This window comes from Pinus tabuliformis, chromosome 5_1 (assembly GCF_031772625.1).
Source record: "Pinus tabuliformis cultivar Carrire ecotype Pingquan chromosome 5_1, CPIR1, whole genome shotgun sequence".
NCBI classification, from domain to species: domain Eukaryota; kingdom Viridiplantae; phylum Streptophyta; class Pinopsida; order Pinales; family Pinaceae; genus Pinus; species Pinus tabuliformis.
The window spans coordinates 22,583,378-22,599,975 of record NC_142305.1 but is presented as its reverse complement, the minus strand read 5'-3'; the positions used below and the strand labels follow the sequence as shown (position 1 = coordinate 22,599,975).

General features: G+C 35.5%; 1 protein-coding gene across 1 annotated transcript; it reads right to left on the bottom strand.

The window, feature by feature from the left end:
- Nucleotides 1-15,699: 15,699 nt before the first annotated feature.
- LOC149163334 (uncharacterized) lies at nucleotides 15,700-16,338 on the bottom strand. The gene has a single exon (XM_089429088.1). It carries the CDS (start codon nucleotides 16,336-16,338, stop codon nucleotides 15,700-15,702), a length of 639 nt encoding a protein of 212 aa, XP_089285214.1.
- Nucleotides 16,339-16,598: the final 260 nt, after the last annotated feature.

The window sequence follows — 16,598 nt, the reverse complement described above, 5'->3', positions numbered from 1 at the left end:
TGGCTCTCTCCAATGGTCATATGGTTTATGAATATAGAGTCGATGGTATCATTTGTGGCCAAGGCTATTTTGAGATCTAAACGAGAGACATTCCTATCTCTTTCTGCCATTTTCAGAACTTCAGTTTTTCCAGAATTTTTGTACTTTGTCTATCTCCCTTTGTTTTGCTATGTTTTCTCTCTTAGTCTGAGTAATATTTTTGACAATATTATTGTGATGTTCTTATGGCATATTAGTGGTCAGATTTTGTTTATATTTCGGAGTTTACAATCCAACTTGGGCAAGGCCCACAATAGACGTATTCTAATGTAAAACAATATGCTTAAAACAAAATTCTTGGTAACTAGATTGTAAAGTCTATAGGCCTTTGACTGATCACTATAGCCTATGAAAATACATCTTTCACTTCTATCATCAAGCTTCTTTCTTAGTTGCTCAACAATATGTGCAAAAGCTACTGATCCAAAATATTTAAAGTGAGATACATTTACCTTTTTACCATCCCATGCTTTTTGAGGTACTATATCTTGGAGACTGGTTGTTGGAGATCTGTTGAGAACATACAACTGTTAAAACAACTTCATACCAATAGTCATTTGACAATTTCTTCTCACGAAGCATACATCTGGACATGTTCATGATTGAATAACTTTTCCTTCTGCTACTCCATTCCGCTAAGGAGTATATCTTGTTGTGTTCTTCATTAGGATTCCTTGTTGTTGGCAAAAAGATTTGAACTCGCCGGAACTGTATTCTCCGCCTCTATCTGACCTAAGGACTTTTAAAGGTTTTCCACTCTACTTTCATGCTTCTACTTTGAATTCTTTGAACATTGAGAATGTATCTGATTTATTTTTGAGAAAATACAACCATATCTTCTTGCTATAATCATCAATGAAGGTAAGAAAATAAAGACTACCACCAATGGAATGTGTCTACATTGGGCCACATATATTTGCATGGACTAGATCTAAAGGCTCTTTTGCTCTAGAGGAAGATGTGGGAAAGTTATCTCTTTTGTGCTTGGCTAGAACACAAATTTTACAATTACAATTTTTTTCATTCATAACAGGGAGACCAATGACCATTAAATGTTTCTAAAGCAGACTTAAACTCTTGAATGGGATGTGTCCATACCTATAAAGTCATAGCTCAGACTCATCTATTCTTGACACATTGTGGGTAAGAGACTGGGAAAGACTTCGACTTCTAAGAGTCAAAGGAAACATCCTATTCTTGTTTTTTTTAACCTTTTCTATCATTATTCTATTTGGAGGTTTGTCATAGATATAACATGTGTTACCTTGGAATATTACATCTTAACCATGTTCCATTAATTGATCTACACTTATGAGGTTAAACTTCAGATGTAGAACATAATAAACATCATGTATGTATTTCTACTCATTTTGTTTGGTAAGAATAGGGACAATACATTTTCCTTCAACTTTAATACAAGAATGATCTCCAAGAGTAATTTATGATGTTATGGAAGCATCAAGTTAAGAAAGTGCATTTTTGTTACATGTCATATGATTGTTGCAACCACTATCCAACAACCAAAGGTCCTTACTATGAGTGTCTTTAGATAGATGGCAAGAGAGAAACATTGTCTCAAAGGATTCTCCTTCATTGTTGGAGAGGTGGACACTACCTCTTTGTTGATCTAAGTGCTTTATTTTTCATTCATGTTCATAATGCCCAGATTTCTTGTAGTAATAACATTGAACGTTAGATTTGCTCCATGTTCTGCTTCTCTATGTTTGGGTTTGTGGAGGTCTCCATTGCTCTGCTGCATGATGATGTTATGATCTACCTCTACCTCGCTTGTTGTTGCCTCTTTATCTTCTGCTTCTCCCTCTACCAAGAGAGAGTTGTTATTTGAAAGATTGTTCCATGGAATCTTCTGCCAAGTTGAGTCGTGTTTTGTGTGCCAATTGTGATCCAATCAATTGTTCTGCTAAGAAAGTTGTAAAGTCTTTGGATTCGAAAATGGTTGTTACAACCATGTCATATTTCTTAGGCAAGCTTTGCAGGAATTTTTCAACAATCTTTTGATCTATAATGGTTTCACCAATGAGTTTGATCTAATTGACTATTCCCATGACTCTAGTCATAAACTAATCCACATTCTCTGTGTCACTCATCTTCAGAGTTTCAAACTGAGCTCTTAATGTCTGCAATTTAAGAGTCTTCACTATATCATTACCTTGATACACAATTTTCAAAATATCCCAAGCTTCCTTTGTTATTGATGTGCAGGTTATCTTGTCAAAGGTAGAGTCATCGACTGAGTTATGTATCCAACATTTGGCTCCGTGCTCTTTCTTTTTGAGTTCAATAGCCGCATTCCTCTAATTATTGGTCATAGATGGCCATGCTTCTTGGGTTGGCTCTACACAGGTGTTTTGAAGTGTATCCCAACACACTCGGACTTGTAGAAACGTCTTTATTCTTAAAGACCAAAACTCATAATTTTTATCAAGAAAAATTGAGATCTGTAAAAAACACTCAAAAAAATATATTTTTTAATGTGAATGTGTGAGCATTTTTACTATCCCATTTTCAAGACTTAAAAAAAAATATATATTAAAAAATAAAACACCCCTTTTTTAATATAGTAATTTTAAATTAAAAAAAAAATTGAGAATGACAAAACCCATTTTGAAAATCTTATGCTTTCCTTAAAAAAGAAAAAGGAAAAAAAAGAGCATCCCATGGAAAACCTTGTACTTCCCTATAAAACGTAATATTTCATGAATTCTTCAAAACCCAATAATTCATGAATCAAATAAAATCGTTTTGGGTTTTGCCGTTTATAAAACTTTAAATAAAATGTGAAGCCTTTGAATCCAAAAAACGTGTAGCCTTTGAAACATTAAAGCTTTTAGACTTTGAAATTCGTTTGTTGTTTTGCACCTTGATAAAACGACTTATGCACCTTTGAAATTTTGAGTTAGGTGAGCCCTTGATAAAACGTGTTATGCTCCAAAAAATATTTGTGATTTGCGTAGCTCCGATGGGTTTTTATGGGCAATTTTACGCACTCCTTCAGGGCATGGTTGTGTCAATTTTGGGCAGTTTCTTCTTGGTTGGTTGAGATGCGAAAGTGCCGTAATTGGTTTTCAATTGGCTCTCTTGACAGTTGTATAATCGATGTATTGATTTCGCACCTTTTGCTCTCCCTCTCACACACATTGCTTTTTTAGGCCAGCCCAAAAATGTTTGAAGCATAACTTTTTGTGGAGTCTCTTGCGACTTAAAGTTCTGATACTAGAAAAAAAAATGAAGAAAAATAGTGGAGCAGAGGTTGTTTTTTTCAATATTCAAAATAGTTAAATAGAATACATAGAAAATATCAATATTAAATAACTGGAGTGAAAATCGACTAAACTGAAGTAAAACTGAACCAACTATAACACTTAGCAGACAATAAGATTAATATCACAACAACATTTGGCCGGGTCGTATTATATATCTATGAGATCCAAAGAGGCCGATCGTGGAAGTAGTGAATCAAGTGCGGGAAATTCCGCAATGCGAACTTCCCCATATCATAAAGTTGTCTTTAGTGCGATTTTTTAGACTATCATAAAGGAGTTCTCTTTAGTGCGAATTTTTGGACTTTCGAATCCCGCGGAAAAATTTGAGGTAAATTTTGATTAGTGTTATTTAAATTGTTTTTTTCACTGTATATATGGATTTAGCGCACTCAAAAATTTAGCACCCTCAAAAACCCCTAGGGTGCTTCGATTATGTAGGGGTTACCCATCAAGCTTGTAATTTCAATAAATCCCTGTCGGATTTTAGGGAAATTAGACTGGAAAAACCCACCAAACTTTTTTCTAAAAAATTGCACTAAAAACAACTCGCATCAAAAACCAGTGCAAACTAATCACCGAAACCACACTTGATTCACCGAAACTTCACCCATTTCAACATCAGAAAACTGCAACCTAAAAAGAATTTATAGTTGCAACCACATACATGTACGTAATTTGACACTAAATGCATTTTTACATAGGGCAAAATTAATGATGGGAAAAAATGGAAAATCGACAAAGAAGTTCCTGAGCATAACCGAAACATACGTTCCCATCATTTTGAAAGTGTGCAGCGAAGTGAATCCCAATAATCTGATTACTTTGATCATACCCATAAACCTAACACTTCAAGGGACGTTCTTTATTTCATTTCCACTATGTACACGACAGAGGTTGTTTACATAGCGCTAGAAAACTCCTCGCTGTCTATTTCATTTCCACTATGTACACAACAGAGGTCATTTACATAGAGGTAGAAAATTCCTCGCTGTCTTGTTTATCTGAAGACTGGGAATGTGGATGTCATTTATGTATTGCAAGAACATGTAACTTAATATCAAGGGGTGTCTTAAGAAAGCACCCAATGTAATGCCCCGGGAAAAAATGTAAATATTTGGTTACTGTGGTAAATATAAACTGAATCTGCTATTATTATCTGTTTGAAATTTAATAATATTTGTTATTATTATGAGAGATAAGAAATGTTTTCTTTAAAAGTTGGTAACTTCTCAAGGAGGAAGTTTTCCTCTTGAGGAAAAAAGATAGTTGCTGTGAGGGCAACCCTAACTACCTCCCCTAACTGGAAGAGTTTCTAGAGAAAAGGAGGGGAGGGGAGGAAAATCTGTGCTGTAGGGACAGGCAGAGAAAAAAAAGAAAATGAGAGAAGGCTAAGTCTGGTGATGATCAGATAGCCCTGCACATTGTGCAAGTAACTTGTGGAAGACTGTTGTCTAGCAAGTAAGCAAGGGGGGAGATTCTGGTCCTGAAAGACGAATCTCATGGTCGGGCGGTTGAGAGGCAGCAGAAGCCCCAAGTTCGGGTGAGCCTTCAAGAAGATCTTTACCAGCTGAAGAACCAGGTACGTAAAGAAACCTTTGAGGGAAAACTGCTGTGTGAACTTTATAATGTATCATATTTCTGTTAAAAGAGATGTGGAAGGTTTTTCACTACAGTGAATCGTAGAAGAAATACGAGAGGAGAGATGGGTGTCCTGTTATGAATTATCTATACAAATGTAAGAGTTGGTAGTCTGAGAAGAGTTATTTTTCTTCTTATTTAAGAAATGGAAATCACTACAACAGAAGTCTGTAGGAAAAATTATCCATAAATTAAATGTAGAAAGCTCAAGAAAATTATAGCAGACTCAGAATTAGCAAAGACTGTCCATGTAGTAGACAAGAATCCATATAATAATTAACGGAATGACCGTTTAGGAGCTCTTTCCTTAATTATGCCTGAACACAAAGAAATGCAGGAAAATCTAGAGAGTAGATTCAAACCCTCGGAGCACAACCAACGGAGAGACATTTATGAAAGATTTTAAAGAATATGCTGAGTGGCAAAACAATTTCCGCAAGCATAACGAATCCAAATCCAGAACCCTTTCTTTCCCTACATGCATGCAGCTATATTAATATATGATAGCGACGCAAATCATGTAGCTATATAACATTGATACCAGAGCGAAACTTGTAGCTCTATAAACATACAAAGGCAAAGCATTCATGATAAAATTAGATAATAACACAAATAGAGCTCTGAGGAGCGGACTTAAGCTTAAGAGAAAATGTAAATGTTGTACGCACAAAAGTTTAGTAGCATCATAGGGAAAGACCCGAAAGCAAATGCCAAGAATCATCAACACCTGCTAAAGTTTAAACCATTTTAACTGTGCTGGAGGTTGCTTACCCAGAATCTCATGAAAAACACGTAGTACATACAATAGCGTTCCATGGAATCAAAAACTGAGCATATAATTACAAAGTATTACCATAGGAATTTTTATAACCCAAGAAACCCTGGAGGGGTTAGAACATTAATGCATAAAGAGGAGCTGCAACGCACAAGCAGAATTGGCATGCAATTAAAACTTAACTTATACTCAGGTCTCAAGGACCTTAACAGAAAACTGGAGAATGAAGATATGAAATTATGCTTAGCTAGTAAATAAAACTGAAATAAGCGAGAATGGGATTCAACCCAGGGTTTATACCCAGAACAATCATCTTTTTAATTAAATGTAATACACAACATAATAGCAAATTAAAGAGCAAGCCCAAGGGCATGTCAAATTCAACAATGTGCCAGGATAACCAGGGCTACGGTCTTGAGGAAAATTCTGAGAGCAAAATTTCATAAACCCTGAAAAGAGAAGAGTAACCTTGACTGGCATATATAATTCGCCATCAATCTGATACAATAAACGAAATAGGGGTCATAAATACTTGGGTTGGACGGCCATTTAAACTACAATGGAAGGACCCTTTCCTTTCAACAACCAGAATGGGAAATCTTTCAATAGATCCAGAAATCGATAACCATCAGGAGAAGTATTCCATGAAACTTACCCATTAGCCAGCATAGAAGAGGTAGGACCTGGGGAGCATCGTCCAGAATCCTCGGGTGATTTCTGGAGGCCGACATCATGACCCTTCAATCATTAAACAAAGACAAGCAAGAGAACTATCAGAGATGTGGACAAAAACTAAAGATAACCTGAAAGGAGGAAAAATTCAATGAGTTGAAGAAATTGCATGGTTAAACTCTCACCAGAAGATGAATGTTGTAATAACTAGGTCAAATATAGTCCGAAGCTCGGCGGTATCCATGGTCCATCTGGATTCATTCGACACGAAGGAGTTCTGGATGATTCAGCGCCAAGGAGAAGAGACAGAGCCAAAGCAAGCCTTGTGCAAATGGTATGAGTGACTCCACGCTACCAGATAACCAAGGGTGGAGTACATCGAACAAACACAGCCCTCGGATGGGCATCCATACATCCACATCGTCGATGAGGGGAGATGCCCGAGGGGTGCAAAGTCAGAGTGTACTCTGACCATACCCCATCATGTGACAGAGCCGGTGGTCATTAAATTCCAAAGCCAGATGTTAATAGTAGACAACGCCAACAATAAAGACATCACCAAATAAGCTATCCACCGGAAAGATTTTCCGACAACGCAAAACAATACCCTTTGATATTTCCATAATGTCGTATGTAGTATTAGGAAAATTAGTAAGGTTAACATGTAATATTTAATAAGCACGTATGAGGTTGAACAGGGATTGATATAAATGTAAAAAAAAAAAAATTTGGTAAGTTTATTTCATGTAGACGGGTTCATTACAAGTGGTATCAGAGCAAGGTTTCAAAAAATGTGGCCTCCGGGAAATGAAACGGATAAAGTGCATACATTTTATTTTCATCTCTATTGAGCAGTTAAAGAAAAACAGTTAATGCGTTGACTCTTTTTCTGTTACTTTTCTTATGTTAAGTACAGGAAAACAGAGGACCGACAATATGAGAAGAGCAGATAGTGCATCACGTAGGTTTGTGGTGGGTCAGGGACCTGCACCCGGTGCTGAAAATAACACCAAATTATGGGTACAGCTTAGAGAGGAGGCTCGCAATGCAAATCTCGCAATTTTAGAGACAGTACAGGAGTTGAAAAATGAAATGGCCCAATTGCAGGAGGATAACGCGAGGTTAACCATGGAGCAGGAGAGGATCATAAAGAGCCTATCTGACAAGCAGAATCAGCAACCGCTGAATCCCAGCACTGAGTAGCAAAGGGTGTCAGAGGAGCAGAATCACCACACAGAACCAGAAGAGTCAGAAGGAAGGGAGGAGGAACGATCTGATAATGCTTCCGAGCAACAGACATAAAAAAGGCAACGGATAGAGTTGCAAGGGGAGTTCCATAAGATCAAACCGCCACACTTTGACGGAGAACAAGAGGAAGCAGCCGAGGCGTGGTTGATTAATATGAACAAATATTTCCAGCTATATGAATATGATCACAACCTCAAGGCATGGTTATCCATTCTCCAATTACAGGGAAAAGCCACCCTATGGTGGGAAGAAGTTAAGATGGTAAGAGGAGTAAGTGAACAGAATATAACTTGGGAAAAATTTCAAAAATACTTTAAGGAAAGATACCTGACCGAACGTTTCTATGATGAAAAAGCAAGAGAATTCCATGACCTGCGACTGGGACAACAAACTATGGATGAATTTATCACTCATTTTACTTCATTGCTCCGTTATGTGCCTTATATCTGAGAGGAAAAGGCTAAAGTACAGAGGTTCGTCAGTAGTTTACCTTTGAACATGAGGGAAAGAATTGAGTTTGACAACCCAAAGACGATGGACGAGGCCATACGTAAAGCCCGAATTTGCTACCAGAAAAGCAAGCAGAAGGGAGAAATCTTGGGTAAGAAATGGGTTGATAAGAAAAGCAGCAAACTGGCTAGAAATACTAAAGGTAATTGAGGTGGTGGTAACAAAGGATTCTCCAAGGGGCAAAACAACAAAAACATACAGAAGAATCCGCTCTGATTAAAGCCCCCCATTAAGTCCAGAACCAGTGAAAAACCTGGAAAAATAGACAACGAAGGGACAACAAGGCCTCCAGTGCAATGTTGGGGCTGTGGTGGACCTCATTACGTAAAAAACTGCCCTCAACAAAAAGGAACCGAACATGTTTCCCAGATCTATGAAGCATCTACAGTTGGCGATGTAGGACAGAGTTTACCAAAGATTAATGCTACCCTGGAAGATCGTCAAGCAGAGTATGAGCCGACCATGGTGGAATTTGAAGGTAAACTCTTAGATCTTGTTGTAACTATTTTAATTGATCCTGGAGCTATGTTAAGTTATATTAGTCCTATGGTTGTGGAGCATTGTAAATTGCAACCTGTTAAATTTAAGGACCCTTGGCTAGTACAACTGGCAACAAGGGCAAAGAGACAAGTGCTTGCTAAGGTTAATAACTGCCCTTTAAAGATAGCAAGACAGCCAGTGACAACATATTTAAATGTGCTTCCCCTTGGTTCGTATGATGTACTGATTGGTATGGACTGGTTAGAAAAACACTGGTCCATAATTAACTGTAAAACTAAGACTATCTGTTATAAAGATGAGCTTGGAACAAAGCAAGAGATGCAGGGAATTAAGCGGCTAGTGCAGATTCAGCAAATAACCACCTCACAGTTAGCAAAATGCATTAGGAAAGGATGTCAGATTTATGCCATCCAAGTGGGTTATGCCAACTTGAAAAATAAAACAGCCACATTGGAGAACATTCCTGTGATACAAGAATTTGCTGATGTGTTTCCGGAAGAGATTCCCGGACTGCCACCCAAGAGAAACATAGATTTTACCATCGAATTGGTGCGAGGAGTAGCCCCAGTGTCTCGAGCACCCTATAGAATGAGCACACCAGAATTGACAGAGTTAAAAATGCAATTATAGGAGCTGTTAGACAAAAACTACATTCGCCCCAGTGTGTCACCATGGGGAGCCTCAGTGTTGTTTGTTAAGAAGAAATACGGGACTCGTCACATGTGTATGGATTATCGCCAATTCAATAAATTGACGATCAAAATAAGTATCCTCTACCCCGTATTGATGAACTGTTTGATCAAGTAAAAGGAGCAACAATATTCTCAAAGATTGATTTGCGATCAGGGTATCACCAAATCAGGATTAAAGAGGAAGACATAGCTAAAACAACTTTTAGAACACGATATGGCCATTATGAGTTTGTGGTGTTACCCTTTGGGTTAACCAACATCCCTGCAACCTTTATGTGTCTAATGAACAACATATTTCATCAGTATTTGGATAAGTTTGTGCTGATTTTTATTGATGATATACTGATATATTCTCGAACTATGGAGGAGCACTAGGAGCACCTCAGATTAGTATTGCAAACCCTCTGAGAACACCAATTATACACTAAGTTCAACAAATGTGAATTCTTTAAGGAACAAATACAATATTTGGGGCATATAATCACTAAATAATGGATCGCAGTGGATCCCGAAAAGATAAGGACCATAATGGAATGGCCGGTACCAAAGGATGTGGCAGACATCAGATCCTTCATGGGGCTAGTAGGTTATTACAGACGGTTTGTAGAAGGATTTTCGAGAGTAGCTTATCCAATCACTTCCTTACAGAAAAAGGGAAGAACCTTTAGGTGGACCCCTGAATGTCAAAAAAGTTTCGAACAACTTAAACATCTACTTACCACCGCACCCATTCTAAGCATAGTCGATCCTAGTAAAGATTATGTGGTATGCACGGACACAAGTAAGGAAGGGGTAGGAGGTGTGTTAGTGCAAGAATGGAAAGTGATAGCTTACGAGTCAAGAAAATTAAAAGAGCATGAGCAAAAACTGTTGTGTGAACTTTGTAATGTATCATATTTCTGTTAAAAGAGATGTGGAAGGTTTTTCTCTACAGTGAATCGTAGAAGAAATACAAGAGGAGAGATGGGTGTCCTCTTATGAATTATCTATACAAATGTAAGAGTTGGTAGTCTGAGAAGAGTTATTTTTCTTCTTATTTAAGAAATGGAAATCACTGCAACAAAAGTCTGTAGGAAAAATTATCCTTGAATTAAATGCAAAAAGATCAAGAAAATTATAGCAGACTCAGACTTAGCAAAGACTATCCATGTAGTATACAAGAATCCATATAATAATTAACGGTATGACTGTTTAGGAGCCCTTTCCTTAATTATGCCTGGACACAAAGAAATGCAGGAAAATCTAGAGAGTAGATTCAATCCCCTCAGAGCACAATCAACAGAGAGACATTTATGAATTATTTTAAAGAATATGTTGAGAGGCAAAACAGTTTTACGCATGCATAATGAATCCACATCCAGAACCCTTCTTTCCCTACATGCGTGCAGCAATATTAATATATGATAGCGACGCAAACCATGTAGCTAAATAACATTGACATCAGAGTGAAACTTGTAGCTTTATAAACATGCGAAGGCGAAGCATTCATGATAAAATTAGATAATAACATAAGTAGAGCTCTGAGGAGCGGATTTAAGCTTAAGAGAAAATGTAAATGTTGTACGCACAAAAGTTTAGTAGCATCATAGGGCTAGACCCGAAAGCAAATGCCAATAATCATCAAGACCTGCTAAAGTTTAAACCATTCTAATTGTGGCTGAGATTGCTTACCCAGAATCTCATGAAAAACACGTAGTACATACAATAGCGTTCCATGGAATAAAAAACTGAGCATATAATTACACAGTATAACCATAGGAATTTTTATAACCGAAGGAACCCTGAAGGGGTTAGAACATTAATGCATAAAGAGGAGCCGCAACGCTCGAGAAAAATTGGCATGCATTTAAAAACTTAACATATACTCAGGTCTCAAGGACCTTAACAGAAAACTGGAAAATGAATATACGAAATTGTGCTTAGCTAATAAATAAAACTGTAGTAAGCCACAGGGATTCAACCCAGGGTTTATAACCAGAACAGTCCTCTTTTTAAATAAATGTAATACACAGCGTAATAGCAAATTAAAAGCAAGCCCGAGGGCATGTCAAATTTAACAATGCGCCAGGATAACCAGGGCTATGGTCCTGAGGAAAATTTTGAGAGCAAAATTTCATAAACCCTGAAAAGAGTAGAGTAACCCTGACTGGCGTATAGAATTCGCCATAAATCTGATACAATAAACGAAATAGGAGTCATAAAGACTTGGGCCAGAGGGCCATTTTAAAATAAAATGGAAGAACCCTTTCCTTTCAACAACCAGAATGGGAAATCTTTCAATAGATCCAAAAATCGATAACCATCAGGAGAATTATTCCATGAAACTTACCTGTTAGACAACACAGAAGAGGTAGGACCTAGGGAGCATCATCCAGAATTCTCAGGTGATTTCTGGAGGCCGGTATCATGACCCTTCAATAATTAAACAAAGACAAGCAAATAAAATCTATCAGAGATGTGGACAAAAACTAAAGATAACCTGAAAGGAGGAAAAATTCGATGAGTTGAAGAAATTGCATGGTTAAACTCTCACCAGAAGATGAATGCTCTAATAACCAGGTCGAATAAAGTCTGGAGCTCAGCGATATCCATGGTCCATCTAGATTCATTCGACGCGAAGGAGTTCTGGATGATTCAGCGCCAAGGAGAACAGACAGAGCCAAAGCAAGCCTTGTTCAAATGGTATGGGTGACTCCACGCTACCAGATAACCAAGGGTGGAGTACATCGAACCAGCACAGCCCTCGGATGGGCATCCATACATCCACACCGTCGATGAGGGGAGAAGCCCGAGGGTGCGAAGTCAAAGTGTACTCTGACCATACCCCATCACGTGACAGAGCTGGTGGTCATTAAATTCCAAAGCTAGATGTTAATAGTAGACAACACCAACAATAAAGACATCACAAATAAGCTATCCACCGGAAAGATTTTTCGATAACGCAAAACAATACCCTTTGATATTTCTAGAATGTTGTATGTAGTATTAGGAATATTAGTAAGATTAACATGTAATATTTAATAAGCACGTATGAGGTTGAACAGGGATTGATATAAATGGAAAAAAAAAAATATTTGGTAAGTTTATTTCATGTAGACAGGTTCATTACACCCAATCACTATCAATCCAAAACGATCAGCACGGAAATGTTGAACGACATTATAAATGTAGTTTAATTTTGATATATATTTTGTTTTTTCTTAATTTGTACGATTTTTGGTTAATTGTATATGTTTTGGTTTTTATGGTGTATGATGTCTAATTAATTTTATTTGAAATGTAGTAATAATTAGTTAAAATTGTAAATTAAACTTGTGTAGTTTATAAAATTAGAATGTTGTAAAAAAAATTATGAATATTGAATTTATTTATATATTTAATAATATAATTTCAATTAAAAAAGGCATAATCTCATCAAAATGTATATCAATCAATTAAATTTTATATATATATAAAAAAATATTACTAAAATGTTTGTGGAATAACCTGTGAATTTTTATTAAACCCAATGTTTCGGACTTTTATGTGAGTACGTCTTCAAGGGAATGCCCAGATTCTTGAGAAGATTTCGTCCAAATTCTTGAGAAGATTTCCGATGGATTAGGGTTCTCCAGAATATTTGTGTGGATTACGGCAAGGAAAATGCAAGAATATATAAATTGATAGATATGGGGAATGTTTTGAAGTCAACTCGTAGAATTTTAATTATGATTCTTAATATAATATATGAGGATTTATTAAGATATAAATTAATTAAACTATGAGATAATTATTTATGTTAATTTGACATGTGAATAATATTTCTTTTTATTTGATTATTTATTAATAATTATTTATGATAAGGGTTGTAGTCAAATCTATTAAATCATAATAGATCCTTAAAAACTCCATTTTATAATAAATGTATAACAAACACTTATGTTTAATGATTAAGTTAGATTAAATAATCTAAGTGAATATTATTAATATAATTTATTAGGGTAATCTAAGTGAATATTATTAATATAATTTATTAGAGTTATTTAAGAGATGAATTTAATTAAATTAGTTGATAATTATTTATTGTTAATTTGGTACGTGAAATAATATTTCTTTTTAATTGATTATTTATTAATTTTATGATTTCTTATTAACATAACATTTATATATATAATTATATATGATTATTTATGATAAGGGTTGTACTCAAATCTCTTAAATCATAATAGATCCTTAAAAACTTCATTTTATAATAACCGTATAAAAAACACTTATGTTTTATGATTAAGTTAAATTAATTAATCTAAATGAATATTCTTCATATAATTTATTAGAGTAATCTAAATGGATATGTTTAATATAATTTATTAGAGTTATTTTAAGACATGAATTTATTTAAATTAGGAGATAATTATTATGTTAATTTGGTATGTGAAATAATATTTCTTTTTAATTAATTATTTATTAATTTTATGAATTTTTTATTAACATAACATTTATATATAATTATATATGATGTGGGATGTAGTCAATAATAATTACTTATATCAAAACTACTATATTATACAAGGAATATAAAGGGTCACAATAAAGTACATATGCATATGTTTATGAGATATGACCTTATAAGTCCGTCTAAAGAAAAAAAAACATCACATATAATCTAAACATCAAGTTTTATGCTGTCCATATCCTTGGCATACTGCACTAATAAAATCACCTTTATACAAATACAAAATCCACAAAACACTACAAGCTGAAAACAAAAACTTGGAGAACACCTAATATGAAGAGAAGATCGAGCATATCTGAGAATCTGCTTAAACAATAAAAATCCTTATAAGTTGAAAATACACTCAAATAAAAATCCGAAAGATTAGATTTAATCAAAACTGCGTTAAATTTAATTAAACCTCAGAACAAGTCATTCCACAAACATTTTAAATTTAGCTCACCTTTAATTCTCTCTTTCAAATATTACTAAATACACTATTATGATAAATTGCATCTCATTGCTAGATCTCTGCATATTTTCTACATCCTGTGATGTAGATAGGAACAATGCTGGAGGTATCAATAAGCTAGCTTTTATTAAAAAGATATTACTAATTACGCTATTATCGTATACCATATAACTCGCTCAACCGTTATCTCAAGTTGCAATAATAATTTGTAGCACAGGTTACGATATCATTTATAACAGAAAGGACGATCTCATGCCATGGCGTTGTTGAAGTTATCAGTTTAAAACCTACTACAAATGTTTTATTAACTGAGCTTTGTTTAGGTATTTAAAATATTAAAAAAGGAAATTAATATTTTTATTTAAAACGGTGAGCAGTGAGTATTGGGGCTGGATTTGATTAGTGAAATCAATTTTCAATGATGGCCAGTTTGTTGGTTCCTATTCCTGTTATTATTGAATAAATTAAGATTAGATAGCTAGACGGGTCAATGTCTACGAGTGGTTTTAATATTATTTAGGACTTTTATTATTGAATAAATTAAGATGAGATAGCTAGATGGTGTCAATGTATATAAGTGGTTTTAATATTATTTAGGGCTGCATAGATTAAATTTCTGGTACGCAGAGATCATTGAAAGCTAATTTTTGATATTCAGAATTTTATTGTTTACCTTTCAAATTTTGTCACTGATATTATTAGATTTCACTTTGGCATTTAGACCTATTATGTGATATTAAAATATTTGATACATTATTTTTAAATTATTATAGAGAGAAGGTATTTATAAAATCTTAAAACATGAGAGGTTAATGTTTCAGAATCTTTTTCCTAATTCATTTTTTTTATCCCATATTTTTGAAGAAGTGTAAAATATATATTACTGAATCTTTCTTAGAGAGTCAAAGAATTCCAATCCTAAATTTCCAGGAAAAGCTTCACCTATCATCCACTCAAAAAAATATTGAACATTTATTTTCAAAAGCAATAGAATCAACGCTACTTTTATTTTTAACTTCAGTAAAACAAACCCCTAAACGACTTTAAATAGTATAAAATTTAATACTTACAAACTATACCGAACAAATTTGTAAAACACATACTCATAAACAAATATGTAAAATACATCCAAACAAAGTTGAAAACAAAAATTTCATTCCACCAAAAACTACTTCTACACCAACGGTAACTTCGAATTTGTGTCAAGGAGCTACAGTTTTCAATGGGCTGTCGCAAGCGACACTGTTTGTATTTTACATGGGTGCGGTATGGAAATACTGTTACAATGTTGAATTCCATTTGCAGCATATATACAAGCAAACCCTGTGGGCATTCCAGCAATAGTATGCTCCGTAAGAATATACAAGTTATGCTGCAGACTGCTCCTCTCAAGATGTTTATAAATCGCCAACTGGACTGTGGGGTTCGGTGATGGTATCCAGACTAGGCTTCCACCGCGACAAGGCCGATTGCGTAGTCACATGTTGGATTAAGGGACGCACCATTACATTTTCCATCACCATATTGACATTATTGCCTGAAAGAAGTGAAGCCAACTCTTCTTTTCTAACTCGAAGCTTTACCCGCACCCCTGATCCGTCTGTGGAGTAGGAAGAAGAAACGATCCTGACACCGTCTTTAATGTTATTAATCACATCATCAACTCCTTGTTTTATTGAATCTCTGCCGCTGTCTGCACAACACTTTGCCCGCAAACTGGAAGAAGCTCTTGCAAAGTGCCCTCTATTCATATCGTTGTTGTAATCGACGAGTTCATCCTCTAGGACTGCAAGAGGAATGAGATAATAGATATGACCGCCTACAAACCCTGTCCTTCCTGGAAGTGGTCGACTGAAACTGCCCATCCCAAGTGGTGGGCGACCAACGGGCGCCTCGAATATCCCATGGTTTGGATGATCGATGAGTATTTCCTTCACACAGAGAGGACCCCGCAGCTTGATCACCGATCCGTCGGTTTTCATGACCTTTAGCCGACGATGACCATCCACTCCTCTTCGCAGCAGCACGTTACCCATCCTGCTCTTTTGTATATCCTGTGTATCCTATTCTTGGTATGCTTGAATTTATTTTTACAGACAGATCAAGAGCTGCATTAGCTGTATTCTATATTCATTCTATCTTATTCCTCCTACGCAGATGAAGACCTGTATGTATATATAGAGAGAAATGAAGGGTTGATTTGGTGAATACAGTGAATAAGGAGAGTTTCTGACTAATTCCTGGTCTGATAATAAGGATGACACGTGAGTTTATGACTAATTCCTGGTCTAATAAT